The following is a 19,491-nucleotide window of genomic DNA, read 5'->3' as shown; positions in this document are numbered from 1 at the left end:
CTTCTGTTATTTCCATCAGCATCTTTCATAACCAGTGTGTAGATTATAAAAAGTAGTTTGACTGTAAAGAACTGGGTTTCAAAAGGTAGAGGTCTTGTAAAAATCACTTTTATTCAGGATGGATAATTTATACGAATTAGTCCTGATGACACATGGTTGACGCTGTTCACTTGTGAAGCAGTTGGTCTTTGACCTGTTAATGAAAAAATACATTCTTAAGAACTGGACCTGAGAGACAGATGCAGAAAGAAGATTTCACCCATTACCTTTCATCTGGTTTGAACACTGGCCATTGCACACTCCACCCTGAGGGTTCCTGGAGTCACAGATCACCACATCACAGTGGACGAACATCTATGACAGAAACACATCGATGACCATTGTGATCAGCTTACACCTTTAACCAGAGGCGATTTCTCATAGACTGCAAGGGAAGCTCAGCTTCCTCTAAAATTACGTAAATTAAATGGTTAAATATGTTCGGTTGTGTTGACATTTCATCGACTACAAATGTGTTAGAACACGTTCATCTCACAGACGAGTTCGTTCAGAATCAGCTTTATCACAAATCAAACGGACTCGATGTTGTTCATTTCTCATACATTCCCGTTGCGCTGTTTTCTCATTCGATCTCTGCTCAGTGCATTTGCCCGTAGACGCTCAGCGTCCATGCACTTCAAAGGGACTGAGTGGAACAGTTGTTTTCATTGCCTCTAAACTGGACGGTAATTGGATAAATGCCACGATGTTGTCCCGCCCCCGGACGCCTGGCGTCTCTGGGGGTGAATGGAGCTGTGGGCGGAGCTCGGCCAGGCTGGATGCCAGGCTTTCACGTGCTGATTGGAGGATCAGTCGAAAGGCTGAACCCCATTTGATTGACAGCTATTTTCAGATCTACTCCTTCACTGACGGTTCAGTTTAATACCGTCGCACATTCTGCTGGGAAATCAAGAGAGAAACCACTATGAAATTACTCGTTCATTTCTTGCACTGTAAATAAAACACACTCATTGTACTTCCTTGTTTCAATTTAACAATTTCAACATTTTCTTGTTTACTTGGTACGATAAGGTCACTGACCATTTTCTTGAAAAGGAACAGAGGGCCGAATTTATGTTTAAATAACTTGACTTTTTTTTTTAATGTAAGCCGACAATGAGCTTCCCCTGTCTGAAAGACGAGCAGTCGCCACTGGCTTTAACTCTTTAAAACCTGACATGTCATCACTAGTCGCTTTTCCATTGGACATCTGCACAAAACTTTACCAATAGTTAATGCTGAAAAAACAGAAGCGCATAATGTTGGTTTTTCCATGAAATCACAAATGCAATGATTTATTATCGCTAAATGACACAAGAAGTCATTCCATAAACATGGTGATGAACGTAAATATGGTGTTGATTTACAGATATATTCATCATCATTATTATCATTATTATTATTATTATTATTATTATTATTATAATATATTACCCCCCTATCTCGTACTAAATTCAAAAATGAGTGGGTTTCCTGGTGTGTCCACACATACTGCGACATGTTTCTGTTTCTTCTTCATTTGTTGTAACGTCCGTCAACATCCAGTTTTTTAATTCACCTGACTCTAGTTGCGAAAAAAAAGGTCTTTCTATTGCAGTTTTTCGTGATATACCAATTGTGCTACACCCAAAAAAACACCTCGTCAGCCCAAAAACTTATAATCGAAAAATAAGACTTTTGGTAAAATTGTCATTTTTCCATTAGGTAAAATTTTATGCGCAAGTTATATTTGCCCAATTTGAGGGTCAATGGAAAAGCGACTACTGACACACCCTGCACATATACAGTATGGATAGCTGTAACTTTCACTGTTTGTGTAAATGAAAAAATTCCAACGGTTTCTGAAACCTGAGACATTGCGCTTTATAGGCTTTATTGGGTCATTACAGTAGTTTCACTCATGCCTGTACTAGAAGCAGGAGAAGCTGTTTTAGCAGAACTATAACAAGCAGTAAATTGCAAATGACTGCTAGATTTTGAAAGATTTGGAGAAGTCCATACTCTGGAATAATGGCCAAACAGACTCACTCGGTATATTTTTGAACCTTTTTGTAGTTAAAAAAAAAAAAAAAGTCTAGGTGGAGCATTTTAGGCTCAGAGTTTGAAGCAGGGGTGTCCAGTCCTGGTCCTCGAGGGTCGGTATCCTGCATGTTTTAGATGTATCCCTCTTCCAACACACCTGATTCACATGATGAGCCTATCATCAAGTTCTGCAGAAGCCTGATAACAACTGTCAGGTGTGCTGAAAGAGGGAAACATCTGAAACATGCAGGACAATGGCCCTTGGGGACCAGAGTTGGACATCCCTGGTTTAAATGGTTAAAAACTCTCTAATGCAGGGGTGTCAAACTCATTTTAGTTCAGGGGCCACATTCAGTCCAATCTGATCTCCAGTGGGCCGGACAAGTAAAATAATAAGAGTGAAAAAAGTAAAATTATATCACGATCAGGTTTACATCTACAAAGTTTCCTTAAAAATTCTAAATAACAAGCGGGCTATAGCATTTACCACACTCTTAGCCCGAAGGTTGATTCTACTTAATTGGAAGGTCTCCCATCCCCCTTCATATGCCCAGTGGGTATGTGAGGTGCTTTACAATCTTAAGGTTGAAAAGTTGAGATTCTCTCTTAGAGGCTCAATTAAATCATTTCATACAACTTGGGATCCATTTTTACGGTATTTTGATTCTTTAGATTTTCCTCAGAATATAGATGATTAAACATCATTAAGAGGGGAAAGGAGGGAATGAGAAATTGTGTGTAGTCTTTTCCTTTCTTCTCTTATTTCTGTGTACTATACTACCCTTTTTTTTTTACTTTTACAATTTGAGTTCCTTTATCATTATTTATGGTTTCTGTTTTTCTTTATGTTTTTCCTTATTTTTTTATTGATTGATTTTTTTTTGGCCTGTGGGTTGGGTGGGTGGGAAGGGATGGGTGTTGACAGTCAGATATGTCATTCTTGATTGTGCATTGACTGTTACAAATTGATATAATGTCTGTTGTGTTCATTGAAAATGTTCAGTAAATATAGTTGGGAAAAAAAAATTCTAAATAACATGAACAACTTGAAATGTCTTGAGAAAAACAAGAGCAATTTTAACATTTTACCAATATTCTGCCTCGGTTTATCAGTTTATCATTTACACATGTGCGTTACAATCACAAAAAACATTTAGTAACAGGCAGAATATTGGTAAAATTGCATTTACTTTTCTTATGACATTTCCGTTTGTTCATATTTGTTCTGGTTATTCACGTTTTTTGTAAAAGTAGTTTGGTAATGTAAAGATTTTCATGTAATTTTACTTTACACCAAAAAAAAAAAAACGAATAAAATTTGGGGTTGTCATTATTTATAGGTTATTATGATAATATTTTACTGGTTCTGACCCACTTCAAATCTAATTGGACTGTATGTGGAACCTGAATTAAAATGATTTTGACACCATTGATTGTTTAATATCTTCAGTGTAATTTTTGCATTTCACAAATTCATCCCACGAGCCGCATGTTTGACACCTGTGCTCTAACGTTTGTGCTCAGTACCTGTGGACTCATGGTATCTTGGTCTTTCATGAAGGAAAACGTCCGGACTTCGAACCGTTTGTGGTGAGACGGATACTTAACTCTGGCATCAACCCAAACAGAATGGAACACCACCTGATGCGGGTCCACAGGATTAACACAACTGCAGTGGAAGAGAGTTTCAATGACTACATGAGGTTTTTTTTTTTTTTTTTTTTTTAGCTGAACAAGTGCCTTTCTCCTGTTGCACATGTGACCGTTACCCATTAATGATGAGGTTCCATCTTGGTTGGGACGTCCCGTCTTTGTCCACCGTTGCCCAACAGTTTTCCAGTTCCAGGGATACGTGGGGATTTGTCAGCGTCATCAGCTCCACCTCGAAATACAGCGGTTCTTGGAGGAACTTTGTTAACGGATAGTCCTCATCTTGGTGAAACGCGCTGTATGTGTCATCTGCAGCGACACAGTGGAAAAGTGGAAAAGGGATTCAGTTTAATAACAAGTAGACATTCCACTTCTGCAGTTTGGACATTCAGATGATTAATTTTAAGCCTTTTTTGCATGAAGAATGGTTATTTCCCCCCCAAAACGACAAATGTGTCAGTTTGGATTAATGAGTGAAATGTACAGTACATCCTCTTAAGATTCACCAATATATATTTTCCTTTTTTTTTTATAAAGTAAAGCTGTGGAAAAACTTGTCCCCTGCAGAAGACAAAGGATATTCCATTAAAAAAAAAAATATGAAGAAAAAAAAAAGTTTCCAAGCAAGACAATTATCTAATGTAAAAGAGCCAAAACTTCTACTTTCCTGGGTGTCGGGAAGATAGATTACAGGCGACCATTTGTATCTTAAACACAACTTTAATTATTATTATTATTATTTTTTTTTTTTTTTTTAAACAGCATCCAAAAGCCTCAAGCTATAAAGAAAACATACACCTGATTTAGGACAACTATGTAAAATGTAGCTGTAGTAGATTTATATTAATAATTACACAATCCACGTAGTAATTTTCATTTTGTTGTACTATATCTACATTATTAATTATTGCAAATATAAAGAAGTCTGAGCGACACCATGTATGAAAGGGTTAAAGATGCTCTGGTAAATATTCTCAAACTTCTGTTTTTGGTGACATACTTTATAAATATGACAAACCATGCTGACCCAGTTCACAATGGACCTCATTTACCATCATGAAGATTGAATTTATACATAAATGAAAGTTCCTGATGATTCTTCTTCATTATAGAAAACAGTCCAGAGTTTGTTTTTAGATACTTTAGGAAAATGAGGCCCAAAAAAAAACACAGACTCATTTCTATCTTGCTTTAAGTGGAATTTTTTTTTCTTTGAAAATGCTCTAAAAATTAGATTTCCCCAGAATACTTTGCTTGGGATCACTTTTAGACTTATAAATCTCATAAATAAATAAATACAATTGTAGTTTCTCTTAGCCTTTCGTTCACTTTTGTTTTTTGTTCAAAACAAAGTTCATTATTCATTAGTCATGATTTTATTCATAATCTACATTATATAGATGAATACAGTGGGATTTGATCCATAGTTTAGATCAGGGGTGTCAAACATGCAGCCCGGGGGCCAAATGCGGCCAGCCAAAGGGTCCAGTTCGGCCCCTGGGATGTTTTTGCCAAGTGCAAAAATTCCACAGTCTTGAATTGAATTAAGCAAAAAAAAATTTAGCTTTAATTAAGGAAAAAATCTGAATTAAGCCAAAACACAAAACAAAAAAAATTCAATTAAGTAAGAAAAAAAATCTTCAAACAAGCCAAAAAAAAAAAAAAAAAAAATTCTTCAGTTAAGTTTAAAAAAATCTTGAATTAAGCCAAAAAAAAAAAAAAAAAAAAAAAAAAAAAATCTTCAATTAAGTAAAAAAAATCTTCAATTAAGCCAAAAAAAAAAATTCTAGAATTAACAACTTAATTTTTTTTTTTTTTTTTTTTTTTAAATGCAAAAAAATAACATTAAATTATGAAAATATTTACATTTACAAACTATCCTGTAACACTAAATGTGTGGCCCAGGGGCCAAAACCGGCCCATCAAAGGTTCCAATCCGGCCCACAGGATGAATTTGTAAAGTGCAAGTAAAGGCATCAAACTCAAAAATAATATCATAACCTATAAATAATGACAACACCAATTTTTTCTCTTTGATTTAGTGCAAAAAACATTAAATTATGAAAATGTTTACATTAGCAAACTATCCTTTAACAATAAAATGTGAATAACCTGAACAAATATGAACAACCTGAAATGTCTGTAGAAAATTCAGCACAATTTTAACAGTTTTTCTTCCTGTTCCTCAGTGTTTAGTGTCTTTGTAGATCTGATCCATAATGCACATGGACAAAACACAAGTTGAGGAATAATATTGTTAAAATTGGACTAAATTTTCTTACATTTTTAAATTTAAATTTCAGGTTTTTCAGGTTTTTGTTTTTTTTTGATAGCTTATAAAGTATTTTCATAATTTAATGGGGTTTTTTACACTAAAACAAAGACAAAAATGTGGAGTTGTCATTATTTATAGGTTATTCTGTTATTTTTCTGGTCTGGCCCACAGCAGATCAAATTTATCTGAATATGGCCCCTGAACTAAAATGAGTTTGACACCCCTGATTTAGGCTAAACTATGATATTGTAGCGTAGGTGACAGTTTGATAGGAAGTTAGCTCTGTATCAAGTATGAGCACAAGTTGTGCTTTAAATTTAGCAAGTAGGAAAATGGGAAATACAATAATCACAACAGGACAGCCATCGCTCTGCCTATGGCTCTCACTCAGGGTGCAACTTTACAAATTACAAAAATATATTAAAAAAAAAAAAAAAAAGGCCAATAAACATTGCCATACATATGTTAAGTCAAAACTAATACCCAACACAACAACCCTTGCACATAAAAATAACACATTTACAACAAAATACCCACCACCCATAATGCACTGCGGCAAACATGCCACAATATTTTGGTGATTTGTGATTTTATTGCAGCTGTTTTCGGTCCTTAAAAACAACTACTAAAAGCCATGAGTTCAGCTCTATCAGCTGATGCAGAACATGAAGACTATAAGACACAGTTTGAAACAGCCCCTTTAATGTTCAGCTCTGAGAACAGTCGGATTCTTAGTTTTCTCACCTAAAGCAAGTCTCATTGCGATCTGCAGTTTCCCTTTTGCTGCTTCAGCATATGGTTGACTTCTGCGAGCTCTGGTGTGGAAGGTCAAAGCGTAGGTTGTGTTGACGACATAGTAACAGATGACTTTCAACCTGAAAAAGGCAGTAAAAAAAAAAATCTCATAAAACATGAAATCAACACATCAAACCGGTTTTATGCGCCATATTATTAATGTATGTTTTAACCTTTGGCTGAAAACTCACTCGTATTCAGACTCTTCGCTCTGTGAATCCTGTTTTTCAAGGTAATTGGGCAGGGAGATTTCATTCTCGTACCTCATGACATTTGGCAAAAACTAGGAAACAGAAAATACGAAGAATTAATTTCTCATACAGAGCCAAGAGTCTGTAGCAGGAGAAAAGTCCTGTGAGAAAAGTGCTAAAAGTCCTGGGTTTTTGTGAGCATTTTTTATCATGTTAACTTATCACCAAATGTTTCTGTTATGTTGTACACTTCATGTGTCAAACATGCGGCCTGGGGGCCAAAACCGGCCCGCCAAAGTTTCCAATCCGGCCCACAGGATGAATTTGTAAAGTGCAAGTAAAGGCATCAAACTCAAAAATAATATAAAAACCAATAAATAATGACAACACCAATTTTTTCTCTGATTTAGTGCAAAAAACATTGAATTATGAAAAAGTTTACATTAGCAAACTATCCTTTAACAATAAAATGTGAATAACCTGAACAAATACGAACAACTGGAAATGTCTAAAGAAAATTAAGTGCAATTTTAACAATATTTGCCTGTTTCTAAATGTTTTGTGTCTTTGTAGATCTGATCTGTAATGCATATGTATAAATGATAAGTCGAGGCATAATACTGATAAAACTGTACTTATATTTCTTAGCAAATTCCATTTTTTCAGGTTATTCACATCCTTTTTATGTGGATAGTTTGTAAATGTCAATACTGGCATAACTGAATGTTGTTTTTTGCACTAAAATAATTTGGAGTTGTCATTATTTATTGGCTATCATGCTATTATTTTACTGGTCCGGCCCACTTCAGATTAAATTGGGTTGAATGTGGCCCCCGGAAGAAAATGAGTTTGACACCCCTGTTGTACACCAAATATACCCATCAGCTGTCAATATACAGTCATAATATATTTGTTGTTGCCACTTTTTGTTTTTCAGCTTCCATGAGCGCAACCATTTCCTGTGTGATTTAGTTAATGGCCACAGCATTGTTAAAAACGAATATATTTAGTTGGAAAAAATAAATAAATAATAAAAATCAAACATAAAATAAAGGCTTCATATGTCAATTTACATCTACAATATTTTGTTACTGTCATTTACATGGATGTATAATTTGGAATTTGAAATAATAGTAACATATCATATACAATGTACATTATAGAAATTAACATGTTAACACTTCATATATTATATTGAAAAATTAGCATAAGTGGTGCCAGGCACAACAAACCCCGCCCCTCACACATATTGTAGCTTATTTTGGCATTGATCCAACTGATGTCATCATGTCTATGCGTGTGCTGATCTCAGCATATCAACTGCCTCTATATATGTGCCAAGTTTGAAATAAATTGAAACAAAATTGATGTTTTATAAACATTTGAAATTTCACCCATTATAAGTAAATGGGAGAACTTTTTTTTTTTTTTTTAATTCATAAAAAATTTGAACTTTGACCTACTTGTCCCAAAATGTAATCATATCTATTCTAGATCACTGGCAATCTATAGACCCAATTTGGTATGAATTCAACAAATAGTTTTGCTGCTATAGACATGTGAAATTTTGCCCACTATAAGTAAATGGGAAAAAAAGATAGATTTTAAAAATTCATAAAAAAAATTTAACTTTGACCGACTGTTCCCAAAATATAATGGGATCTATTTTGCTCATGGGCAATCTATAAACCCAATTTGGTATGAATTCAACCAATAGTTTTGCTGCTACAGTGTTAAACAAACCAAACCAAAAACTTGCCTCCCCTTTAGAGGACAGGGGTAAAAATACACATACTATGACTGTATGTCAACAGCTGAAAGGTATATTTGGTGTACAATGTTACAGAAACATTTGGTGGTAAGTTAACATGATAAATCTCCAGTAAAGGTAAGAGGAAAAAAAAAAAAAACACTCATGAAAACCCCTGACTTTTAGTATGTGTCGCAGCAGGAGGGTATTCAGCAGCACCTTTCTTTTTGTTCCACAAGAGTTGGCGGTAAAGACAAAGTATGCAAAGCGGTCGTCGCTGAATCGGGGTCCACAGTTGGGGTCTCTGAGGGTCAGCTGACCAGGATTCAAACTGGGAACTGATTCTACTTTCACAGCTACAGTCGTAATGGTTCCATTAGGGAAACACTCTAAAAGAAAAAGGTGAGATTAGTTCTATTGTTTGTGTGTTTAGGGAGGATGGGGTTCATTTTGCTCACAACGTACCGGTCAGAGTTGAGTAGAACTGGCAGGTCAGAGCGAAGTCTTTGACGTGTCTGCCGGTTTGTGGGTTCCTCAGGGTCACATCGAGTCTGCTCCGAATGGATGACCCCTGAACGGCCTGAAAGTAGAGAAAAGCATGATGGGAAGCTCCACTCTTTGAAGAGATTTGAGGTTTTCTCTGCTGCAAATTCAGACCATACCTCGATAACACTTTATAATAAAGTACACACTATGAAGCATTAGTTAAGCATTAATAAATACTGAATTAATTATTTATAAAGCATATTTCTGACATAAATACTCATTAGTATATGGTTTATAAGCACAGTTTTAAATGTTTTACTCATCATTCATAATTATAATTACTCAGTCATGCAGTTTGTTTGATAATCCCATGTGCTGTGTCTGTCCTTTGTAAGAATAACTCAGACTTTTGTGAGTCTTTAGGCATTGCCAACCTTTAAATCTCATTTGTAAATGCTTTATATGTCATAGATAGTGCACACTTTAGATGAGCTCACACCATAGACTTAATTAATGAGTAGTAAGTGCTTTAAAACTACCTGAAATAATGAATTCCTGTATTAATAACTGTTTATATGACATCTATTGGGAAATAAATGTGTGAGTTAGTATAAAATACACACTAACATGTTCACTAACCATTCGTACATGTCTGAATAGTGTATGTGTGAGCATAAATGCACATCATAACTGGTTTGTAAGTGATGCAATACTAAATATTTAAATGCTGAATCCATAATTTATAAAGTATGAAAATATAATCATTAAGCACATTGTAGATGAGCTTATTAATGATGAGTAAAACCATTATAACTGTGCTTATAAACCATATATTAATTAGTATTCATGTCAGAAATATGCTTTAAAAATGATGAATTCAGTATTTGTTAATCCATAACTAATGTTCTTATTAATGAGGAGTTAAAACATTTATAACTGTGCTTATAAACCATATACTAATGAGTATTCACGTCAGAAATATGCCTTAAAAAGGATGAATTCAGTATTTGTTAATGCTTAACTAATGCTTCATAGTGTGTACTTATTATAAAGTGTTACCCGTACCTCAAACACGACATCAGGGGCTGAAAATGGCACGGTTACACTGAAGTGTGTTCCGTTCTCCCTGGCGTTGTACTGCTGAGCCAGATCTGGAGACAGCGTCCGTTTTCCTAATAAAGTCTGAAACTGAGCGCCGTGAGTCCCGTATTTCACAAGGACATAAAAGTTTGCATGATCGCAGCTGCCAGAGATAAACGGAGAAACTGCAGAGAAAGAAAGGCACGTGAAAAACCACAAATACATGCAGCTTAATTTTCCAATAAAATAAAACTGACACGTCTGCTCACTTAACCCTTAGATGCACAAGTGTCTGGACCCTCCACTCTTCCATAAATGGGTAAAAAATGACCAGTGTTAAAAATCAATGTGTTTTTATGTCACGTTTGTCATGTTAAAAAAATAATTTGTTTTATATTTTGGTCCACAAAAGAATGATTTCATATTTCAAATATTTTTTTAATATCTTGACAATGTGAAAAGTATCTGGTTTCTAATGAAGTGAAAAGGATTTAAAGGGATTAAGACATTATACTGTGATTTAAAACATGATCTGGGTTTAAGACAAAGCACAAAAATCTGCGTCATTGCAGCTTATGGATGGATATTATTAGTTGAAGAGGAATTGTTGCAAAAATGCAGAAAAGAAATGCAAAAATTAAATGTTCTATCATAGAAGTGTCACTATCTTGATGCTGTGGAAAAATGAAACACTGGAAAAATTGTCTTCTAGCTTTTTGCAAACCAAACATCCACAGCTTTTACATTAAGCAGTTGTATCTGTGGAAAGTGTTAATACACATTCATTCACTGTGTTACATGCAGTAATAATATCAGATAGTGTTGAAGTAATATAAAGGATTTAAATGCAAATAAGGAGAAAATAACAATACTCATACAATGACAACTAGGGATGGGAATCATTAAGAATTTAACAATTCCGATTCCATTATAGATATTGCTCATCAATCCGATTCCTTATTGATTCTCTTATCGATTCTCATTGGGTGAGGGAATAAAAGGGTACAAACAGGTGTGTTTGCATTAACTGTCTTTTATATTTCCATCTCTGCACAGAAAATATAACATATACAGTATGCACTAATAATAAGAACACATGATGCCAGGCCTGGTGGGGGGGCGTACAGTGAAAGTGAAACTAAAGACGCTTTACTAATTCCTCTATTGCCGCATTTCTACTACGTGGAACCAGTTCGACTCGGCTCGGCTCGTCTCCCGTTGCTGTGCACCTCATTTCCTTTCCCTTCTTCCCTTCGGAAACTTCTATTTGAGGAGTTACGACGTTTGTTGCCCACACCGGAACCGGCCCAGCGGTAAATTACTGTATGTTGTCACTGTATAATGTAACTGTATGTTGTAACTATGTGTTGTGCTGCCTCTTGGCCAGGACTCCCTTGGAAAAGAGGTTCTTAATCTCAATGGGATTTTCTTCCTGGTTAAATAAAGGTTAAATAAAAAATAAATAAAAAATTCTATTATTCGTTCTACATATTTTTATTGCCGTGTGCCTTCTTTTGTATTGTGTGGGACAGTGCTACGATTTCATTGTACTATGTACATTGTACGTTGGTGCAATGACAAAGATTCATCTTATTTATCATATATTGCAAGAAAACAACTTCATCTGGTCATTTTTCACCCACTTGTGCATCTAAGGGTTGGAAATTTTGTGCTACAAAGACAGAAATCCACCCATGTCAAGCTTCCAAAACACCTTGTCTATAAAGAAATCACAAACCTTATGTCCAATAATTGAGCCTCCAGACGAGCAGTGAATGAAAACGGTCCTGCCAGAGCGGCCATCAACCCAAAGGTCATATGAAGGGAGTAGACCGTATATCCATTTCCTCTCTGTTGGGGAATGAGAAGATTAGCAGCTTCCTGTGCGATCAGAATTAAAACACGTCCTAATGTTCATTCCCAGGATGAAGAATACCATCTGCAGGACGAGACGGTCCGTGAAGGGCACTTGAAGTGTCAAGAACTTCAAGCTGCCGTTGTGGGACCTGTGTTCCTGGACGTTAAAACCTCTGACATTGCAGTCTGCCGCAGACAAGACCCCAGAGGGGAACGTGATGTTTATTAGTGCCACGTCGTCTCCAAAAGGCCCAAGTAACACCTTAAATATCCGCTCTTTGGCAACAGTGTCTATAGGGAAAAGAAGGATATGAAGGTCAATTTTCACCATGATGCAAATATAAGAGTTTGGCCATTTACAAACATGCACATGAAGAGTTCTAAAGTTATTGAGGTTTTGCACATACCTCACATGATCACGTGGTTTCCTGTTTACGACGCCTTATTAGGGATGCACCGATACTGCTTTTTCCCAGACCGAGTACGAGTACTTACATTTGAGTACTTGCCGATACCGAGTACCGATATGAGTACTTAATCCCATTCCAGTTCTTAGTTCTTTTTGTAAATGTGCTTTATTGTCGTTGTCATTAGTCTGACTGGAACAAAGTGCTGCTACTGACATTTAATGTGTTGGAATGAGCGTTTGTCAATTAAGCCACCAGGGGGTGCCACTCTTAACCATACTGGACAAATACCATGAAGAAGAGTAAACTTTTTGAGAAGAAGAAGAAGAAAGTCAGTAATAAACATGGAGATGACAGAGGTAACACTAATGTGATACTAATATTGCAGCGTTTTCGCTGGTAAGGTTTAAAAGCTTAGCTTCAGCAGGTAGGTTAAAGAGAAATGAGTGATAAGTTTCGTTTTCACTTCTGCTGGTGGGGGTCCGCACCGCTCCGTACACCCGCTGGTGTTCTCATTCTGTTTACACATCTGTGAGCACCTGGAAAACAGATGGAATGTACGCAGAGGACAGACAGAACGCTGTGTCCGTATCTGTTTGTGTCTTTAACATTACTTGCATTCAGCGTTACTTTTATCACCGTCATTTATTTGGTTAAATCTCCACACTCTTCACACATTATTCCTCCTCCTCGTATCTGCTGCACTGAACTGTGAATGTCACTCGGCCGTAAGTGGTATCGGTGCATTTGTATCGGATGTCTTTTACGAGTACAAGTACACACACTGAGTATCGGAGCCGATGCCGATACTCGTATCGGTGCATCCCTACGCCATATTGGTAGGCAAGCTTTCCTTGGATCGTACAACATGTTAAACGATGGCCCTACTAAACTCCTGTGTGCTGTTCATTACTTAGCTTTCACCCAGTTATAAGTTAGGCAGAAAGACCGCTTGGTTCCATTGGCGGCAGCGGTGGTTCTGCTCTGCCGACCGCTGTTCATAGTTATTATCGCAGTTAGTGTAGTTTCTCAGTATAGTTAGCCTGCGTGCCTGTTGTGCTTAGCGGCGTGGAAAAAAAGAACTGTCATCATGTGGTACGGTGATGAAGACCCCTTTAAACCTACCAGGAGGGCTTCCCCTGGACTATCACCTATAGAGACAGAGTGATTGTGGATCTACCTGCTCCCTTTTGTCGGCGATGGCAGCCAGAGTTTCCTCAGCTGGAAGTGGCAGTAGGAGCTACAGTGGGCGACACCAGTGAGTTCAGCTGGAGCTGGTGACAATACTGCCCACCCGTCTGTGACAGTCTGCTTTTCTACTATGGGACAGCCTTCCTGATGCAGTCAAGTCAAATTATGCGGCCGTGAAAGAGAAGATGGGATCGGCTTTTGGACAGAGACAGTTAATGGACCGTTTTAGAGCTAGCATATCGGCTCGTTCACCAGTTCCGGGGCAGAGCCTGGAGGTGCACGCGGCTGATGTGAGCCGGCGGTAGCTGGTACTCATGTTTTTACCTCCGAGTTGTGCACGCATCACTGTTGTTAGTAAACACTGAAACTCATCTATGGTGCCTTCATCACAAGCAGACATACTCGCAAATAACAAAACACGCAAACATAACACAATAAATTATACTTCTTCCCACCCCTTTTCGGGCATGTAAATGGAATTATTGCGCTTTTCTTCTGACTAAGATTGTTATGATTTTTGATATTTGTATTATTATATATGTTTTGCAAGTGCATATATGTTAAATTTCATTGCATGTTCGGAATAAATCACTAACACGCAAACATGAGTCCAAACAAAAACACGATATAAAGCAACAGTTCTGACTTTCTGGATCCAGATAGCATGCCTTCCAATATGGCGGTGTAAACAACAATCACATGACCAGTGACATCAGCTGCAAGTCCTCAATGCTGTATTATATAAGTCAGAGAAAGAATTACAGGCCATTCTGACAAGGAACTTCTCCTGATATAGCAGGGTTCAATTACTGGAAAAAACCTCTTATTTCAGTTTTTTATCAAAAGGTTCAGCATGTAATTTAGTGCCATCTAGTGGTGAAGATGCAAACTGCAACCAGCTAAAAATTCCCCCCAACCTCACCTACAGTGGCTGCAAAAACTTATATTTCATTTGGGCAAGTGTATGTTTTGTCCATCCTGGATTAACTCTAAAAACAGAGCTAATGATGGAAATGTACAACACTGTCATTTACCACCCATATGAAACAGAAAACAGAGGGAGAAGGAAAACTAGAAGAAATGAATCCCCTCCAAGTCTTTCTAAAGGTGATGAAAACATGCCCACTTACATTAATGTAATTATACTCAGGTATTAATTTGACAGGTATCATGTAAACAGCATATTCCATTTGGATATTCTAAATTAGGCCTTTGTCCAAATGAAGCATTGTCACATTAAGATGTGGGATGTGCAGATATAATGACAATTTATGGGGAGCCCGTGGACACACAGCGGATTCCAAAAGTCAATCTAATTAGTGCTTTGTTCCTGCAGGTTGTGACTCACAGATTCTGTTTATGCTCAGCCAGAGAAGAGACAAAGATCCTCTCTGGTAGATATGATTTATCAAAAAAAAAAAGTAGTGTACATTTGTGACTGGAAGAATAAACACCTACTATTAAATATTGTGACAAAATACCAACAGGTTTATGGATATTAAACAGTATCTAAAAGCTCATATCTTCCATTAACAATAATATTACAAGGAAATTCATTTTCATTAGCCAAGAACATGGATTATAAGGAATTATATCCATTTCAGAATAAAGGCAAAAACTGGAATATTATGTCAATATGTAAAGTTTGTTATGTTCAAATAATTATACACTAATGAAGTCAGTCAACATGTTTAAAACCATTAAGGAATGGAACCAGTTCCCAGAACGTCTGAAAACATGTCTACATTGCCATGTGTTTTTTCATCAGGCTAAATGCATTTCGGGATGACAGCATTAACCCTTTCATGCATGAATTATGAGAACCTTAGTCAAGATGTTTTTTTCCTGATTGCTTTTATTCCTCTTTAGGCATGAAAATAACAATGTGATTGAATTTTTTTTATGAACCTATTTGTCATGGAGTTACAAAAACCATGTGTTTAATTTTTGAAGCAAAGAAACATGTATTTAAAACCTATGATTGGAAAGTGATAAACTGTGTGAAAACTATGAAATTAACATTTTTAACGTAGCTAATCTGATGCCGTCTCATATTTTAACATACTCTAATACTAGTAGTTACTCACTTCGTGGAGATAATATGCAAAAAAAAACAAAACTTAATTACAGTCTTATAACAATTAGCAACTGATTTGCACTAAAACATGTTAGTGCAGATCAGGTTTATCAAGAACAGCGCAGTTACAGTAACGGTATGAATGTGAGTGTATGGGATAATGCATGAGTGTCCATTGTGTCGGCTGATATGCAACTAAAACAACAAAACCTGTGAATATACAAGAGAACAGCTGGAGAATAACTGTCCACTGTAGTGACCACTATGCATGAAAGGGTTAAACATCAGACAAACTTTTATGACCATCACCTTTAATTATGCTGCCAGGATAGTCTGGGTAGTGTATATGTACAGTCATGTGGAAACATGAGGTGGGTCTGACCTCCCAAATTTTTAGCTACTTTGGATGTGCATATATTTGGTCTTTGTCCTCACCTGCCCAGAAACCACAAATGGAATTTACGGTGCTACAAATCTTATCCCACTGAAATTAATGTTTTTAATCATCAGTCCAGTTCTGAGGTCTCTACACTGGCTCCCTGTCTCTCAGAGAACAGACTTTAAAATTGCTCTTGCTAGCATATAAAGCACTGAATGGTTCAGGCCCAAAATCCACCAGAGACCTTCTAGTCCAGTCTGAACCATCCAGACCACTCAGGTGGTCTGGTGCAGGTCTGCTCTGTGTTCCAAAAGTCAGAACTAAACGTGGAGAATCAGCGTTCAGCTTCTATGCTCTGTATATCTGGAACAAACTACCAGAAAATCTCAGGTCTGCTGAGAGTCTGAGTTCTTTTAAGTCAAAGTTAAAGACTCGCCTGTTCACTGCTGCCTTTGACTAAAAGGCTTTTGACTTTTTACATTTTATATTCTCCTTCAAAACTCTGCACTGCAACTCTTACTTTAATATGTGTGTTTTTATATTTTTGGATTTTTTGTGTTTTTTTCTTACTTGCTGTTTTTAAATCACCTTTTACATGTTTCTTTTATGTTTTAAATGAGTTTCTTTTTCCCTGTTGTATTTCAGTGTCCTGTGTGAAGTACCTTGAATTGCCTTGTTGCTGAAATGTGCGATACAAATAAACTTGCTTTGCCTTTTTTTTTTTACATTGTCCCTGTTAAATAAAACAAATTTATATATTTATGCAATCTGATCTTCCTAAATCTTACTCGCTGAATGTTTGTCACTTCAGTTAGGTTTAGGTAAAGGATACGATCATGATTTGCATTAATAAAAAAAAAAAAAAAAGGATCTTTTCGCAAAATTAATCACTTGTCCGAAATGCTTTGGTCTACAGCAGGGGTGTCAAATATACGGCCCGTGGGCCAAAATTGATCCATGTGAATAACCTGAACAGCCACATACAACCTGATATGTCTTAAGAAAAATAAGTGCAATTTTAACAAAATTCTACCTGTTACTAAATGTTTTGTGCATTTGTAAATGTACAAGTGTAAACGATAAGTTAGATACAATATTGTTAAAATACAATGCACCATTTTTTTTAAAGAAATTTCAGGTTGTTTATGGTTGTTCATGTTTTTAAAATTTTTGAAGGATACTTTATAGATGTAAACATTTTCATTATGTAATTTTACTTTTTTCAGTGTCATTATTTTACTGGTCCGACCCATTTGAGATTGAATTGGATGGTATGAGGCTGTTGAACTAAAATAATTTCAACACCCCTGGTCTGTCATGTAGATCAGGGGTGTCAAACATGTGGCCCGGGGACCAAATGGGCCCGCCAAAGGGTCCAGTTCAGCCCCTGGGATGCTTTTGCCAAGTGCAAAAATTCCACAGTCTTGAATTGAATTAAGCAAAAAAAAAAATATTGCTTGAATTAAGAAAAAAAAACCTTGAATTAAGCCAAAAAAAAAAAAAAAATCTCAAATTTAGCAAAAAAAATCTTGAATTAAGCCAAAAAAAAAAAAAAAAAACCTTCAATTAAGAAAAAAAAAAAAAAAAAAAAAAACCTTAAATAAAAAAAAAAATCTTCAATTAAGTAAAAAAAATCTTGAATTAAGCCAAAAAACTCTAGAATTGACAACTTAATTTTTTTTCTTTGTTTTAGTGCAAAAAATAACATTAAATTATGAAAATATTTACATTTACAAACTCTCCTGAAACAATAAAATGTGAATAACCTGAACAAATATGAACAACCTGAAATGTCTAAAGAAAATTCTGCACAATTTTAACAATTTTTCTGCCTGTTCCTCAGTGTTTAGTGTCTTTGTAGATCTGATCCATAATGCACATGGACAAATGATGAGTTGAAGAATAATAGTTAAAATTGCACTAAATTTTCTTACTTTTTTTTTTAATTTAAATTTCAGTTTTTTCAGGGTTTTTTTTTTTTTTTTTGATAGTTTATAAAAGTAAGTATTTTCAGATTTTAATGTTTAGTTTTTTTTTAACACTAAAACAAAGACAAAAATGTGGAGTTGTCATTATTTATAGGTTATTTTACTGGTCCAGCCCACTTCAGATCAAATTTAGTGGAATATGGAACTGAACTCAAATGAGTTTGACACCCCTGGTGTAGATGTAATCTTACACAATAAGTGAGTGTAAATAACATGGTGGATTGCACATGTACAAAACTTACTGTCAACAATTTGTGGGACTGGGATCGTTATTGGGAAGAGGACTTTGTATCGTGTGTTTTCGAGGGTGGTGCCCTCAGTCCAGAGCAACTCAAGCATCGGCTCAATTGTGTAAGTCTTGAAAGGCTGATCATCCTGAAGAAGCAAAAAAAAAAAAAAAAAAAAAAAAAATCAGGATCAATGTGCAGCTCATGGAGGGTTTACTAAAGATACCCGTTTACATTCACACAAAAAAATCCAATCTGATTAATGGAGTCATCAGATTATTTAAATGATCATGTAAACAGCACAATGTGATATGATTAATCAGATAACCATAATCTGATAATGAGAATCCAGATAAAACACACCTGGATTTCTCCTCAATACTCTGATTTCTTTGTGAATGTACCTATTACTCTGATTTATTTCATTCTTTTACAGCTGCTCAAATGTAAAAACAGAAAAAAATAAGCAGAAAATGAAAGTCATGTTGTCACAACATGAGTGGAAGACAAAATGTGTTGAAAATAACAGGAAGTTTGAGTTATTAGTCGCTTTTCCATTGACCCTCAAATAGCGTGACTATAACTTGCACATAAAAATTTCCCTAATGGAAAAATGACAATTTCGGCAAAACTAATTTTTCGATAAAGTTTCTGCACTGGCAAGAGGTGGTTTTTTGGGCGTAGCGCAAATGTTATAGCACACAAAACTACAAAGGAAAGACCTTTTTCTGCAACTAGAGTCACATGAATTTAAAAAAAAAAAAAAAGAAAAAAATGGATGTTGACGATGTTACAAGTGAAGAAGAAGAATTTTAAAAGAAACATGTCGCGGTATGTGTGGACACACCAGGAAACTGAATCATTTTTTAATTTAGTACGAGATAGAGGGGTAATATATAATAATAATGAATATATCTGCAAATCAACACTATATTTACGTTCATTACCATGTTTACAGAATGACTTCTTCGTGTCATCTTGTGATAATAAATAAACAAATCATCGCATTTGTGATTTAATGGAAAAATGAACACTACACACTTCTGTTTTTTCGACATTTAGTAAATATTGGTAAAG

General features: G+C 35.8%; 1 protein-coding gene across 1 annotated transcript in view; it reads right to left on the bottom strand.

The window, feature by feature from the left end:
- Positions 1-255: 255 nt before the first annotated feature.
- Positions 256-19,491, bottom strand: part of LOC115414863 (uncharacterized) — a 32,152-nt gene continuing 12,916 nt past the window's right edge. Inside the window, exons 9-19 of the mRNA XM_030128228.1 lie at positions 18,430-18,562; positions 12,225-12,436; positions 12,030-12,139; positions 10,274-10,475; positions 9,188-9,302; positions 8,942-9,111; positions 6,973-7,064; positions 6,731-6,861; positions 3,831-4,020; positions 3,589-3,730; positions 256-354 (exon numbers count right to left, since the gene is read on the bottom strand). Of these exons, the coding sequence (XP_029984088.1) occupies positions 256-354; positions 3,589-3,730; positions 3,831-4,020; positions 6,731-6,861; positions 6,973-7,064; positions 8,942-9,111; positions 9,188-9,302; positions 10,274-10,475; positions 12,030-12,139; positions 12,225-12,436; positions 18,430-18,562 (1,596 nt within the window). The remainder of the gene's footprint in view (positions 355-3,588; positions 3,731-3,830; positions 4,021-6,730; positions 6,862-6,972; positions 7,065-8,941; positions 9,112-9,187; positions 9,303-10,273; positions 10,476-12,029; positions 12,140-12,224; positions 12,437-18,429; positions 18,563-19,491) is intronic.

This window comes from Sphaeramia orbicularis, chromosome 24 (genome assembly GCF_902148855.1).
Source record: "Sphaeramia orbicularis chromosome 24, fSphaOr1.1, whole genome shotgun sequence".
Lineage (NCBI taxonomy): Eukaryota > Metazoa > Chordata > Actinopteri > Kurtiformes > Apogonidae > Sphaeramia > Sphaeramia orbicularis.
Note: the sequence above shows the minus strand (reverse complement) of the source record. Positions and strands in the feature narration are given on the sequence as shown.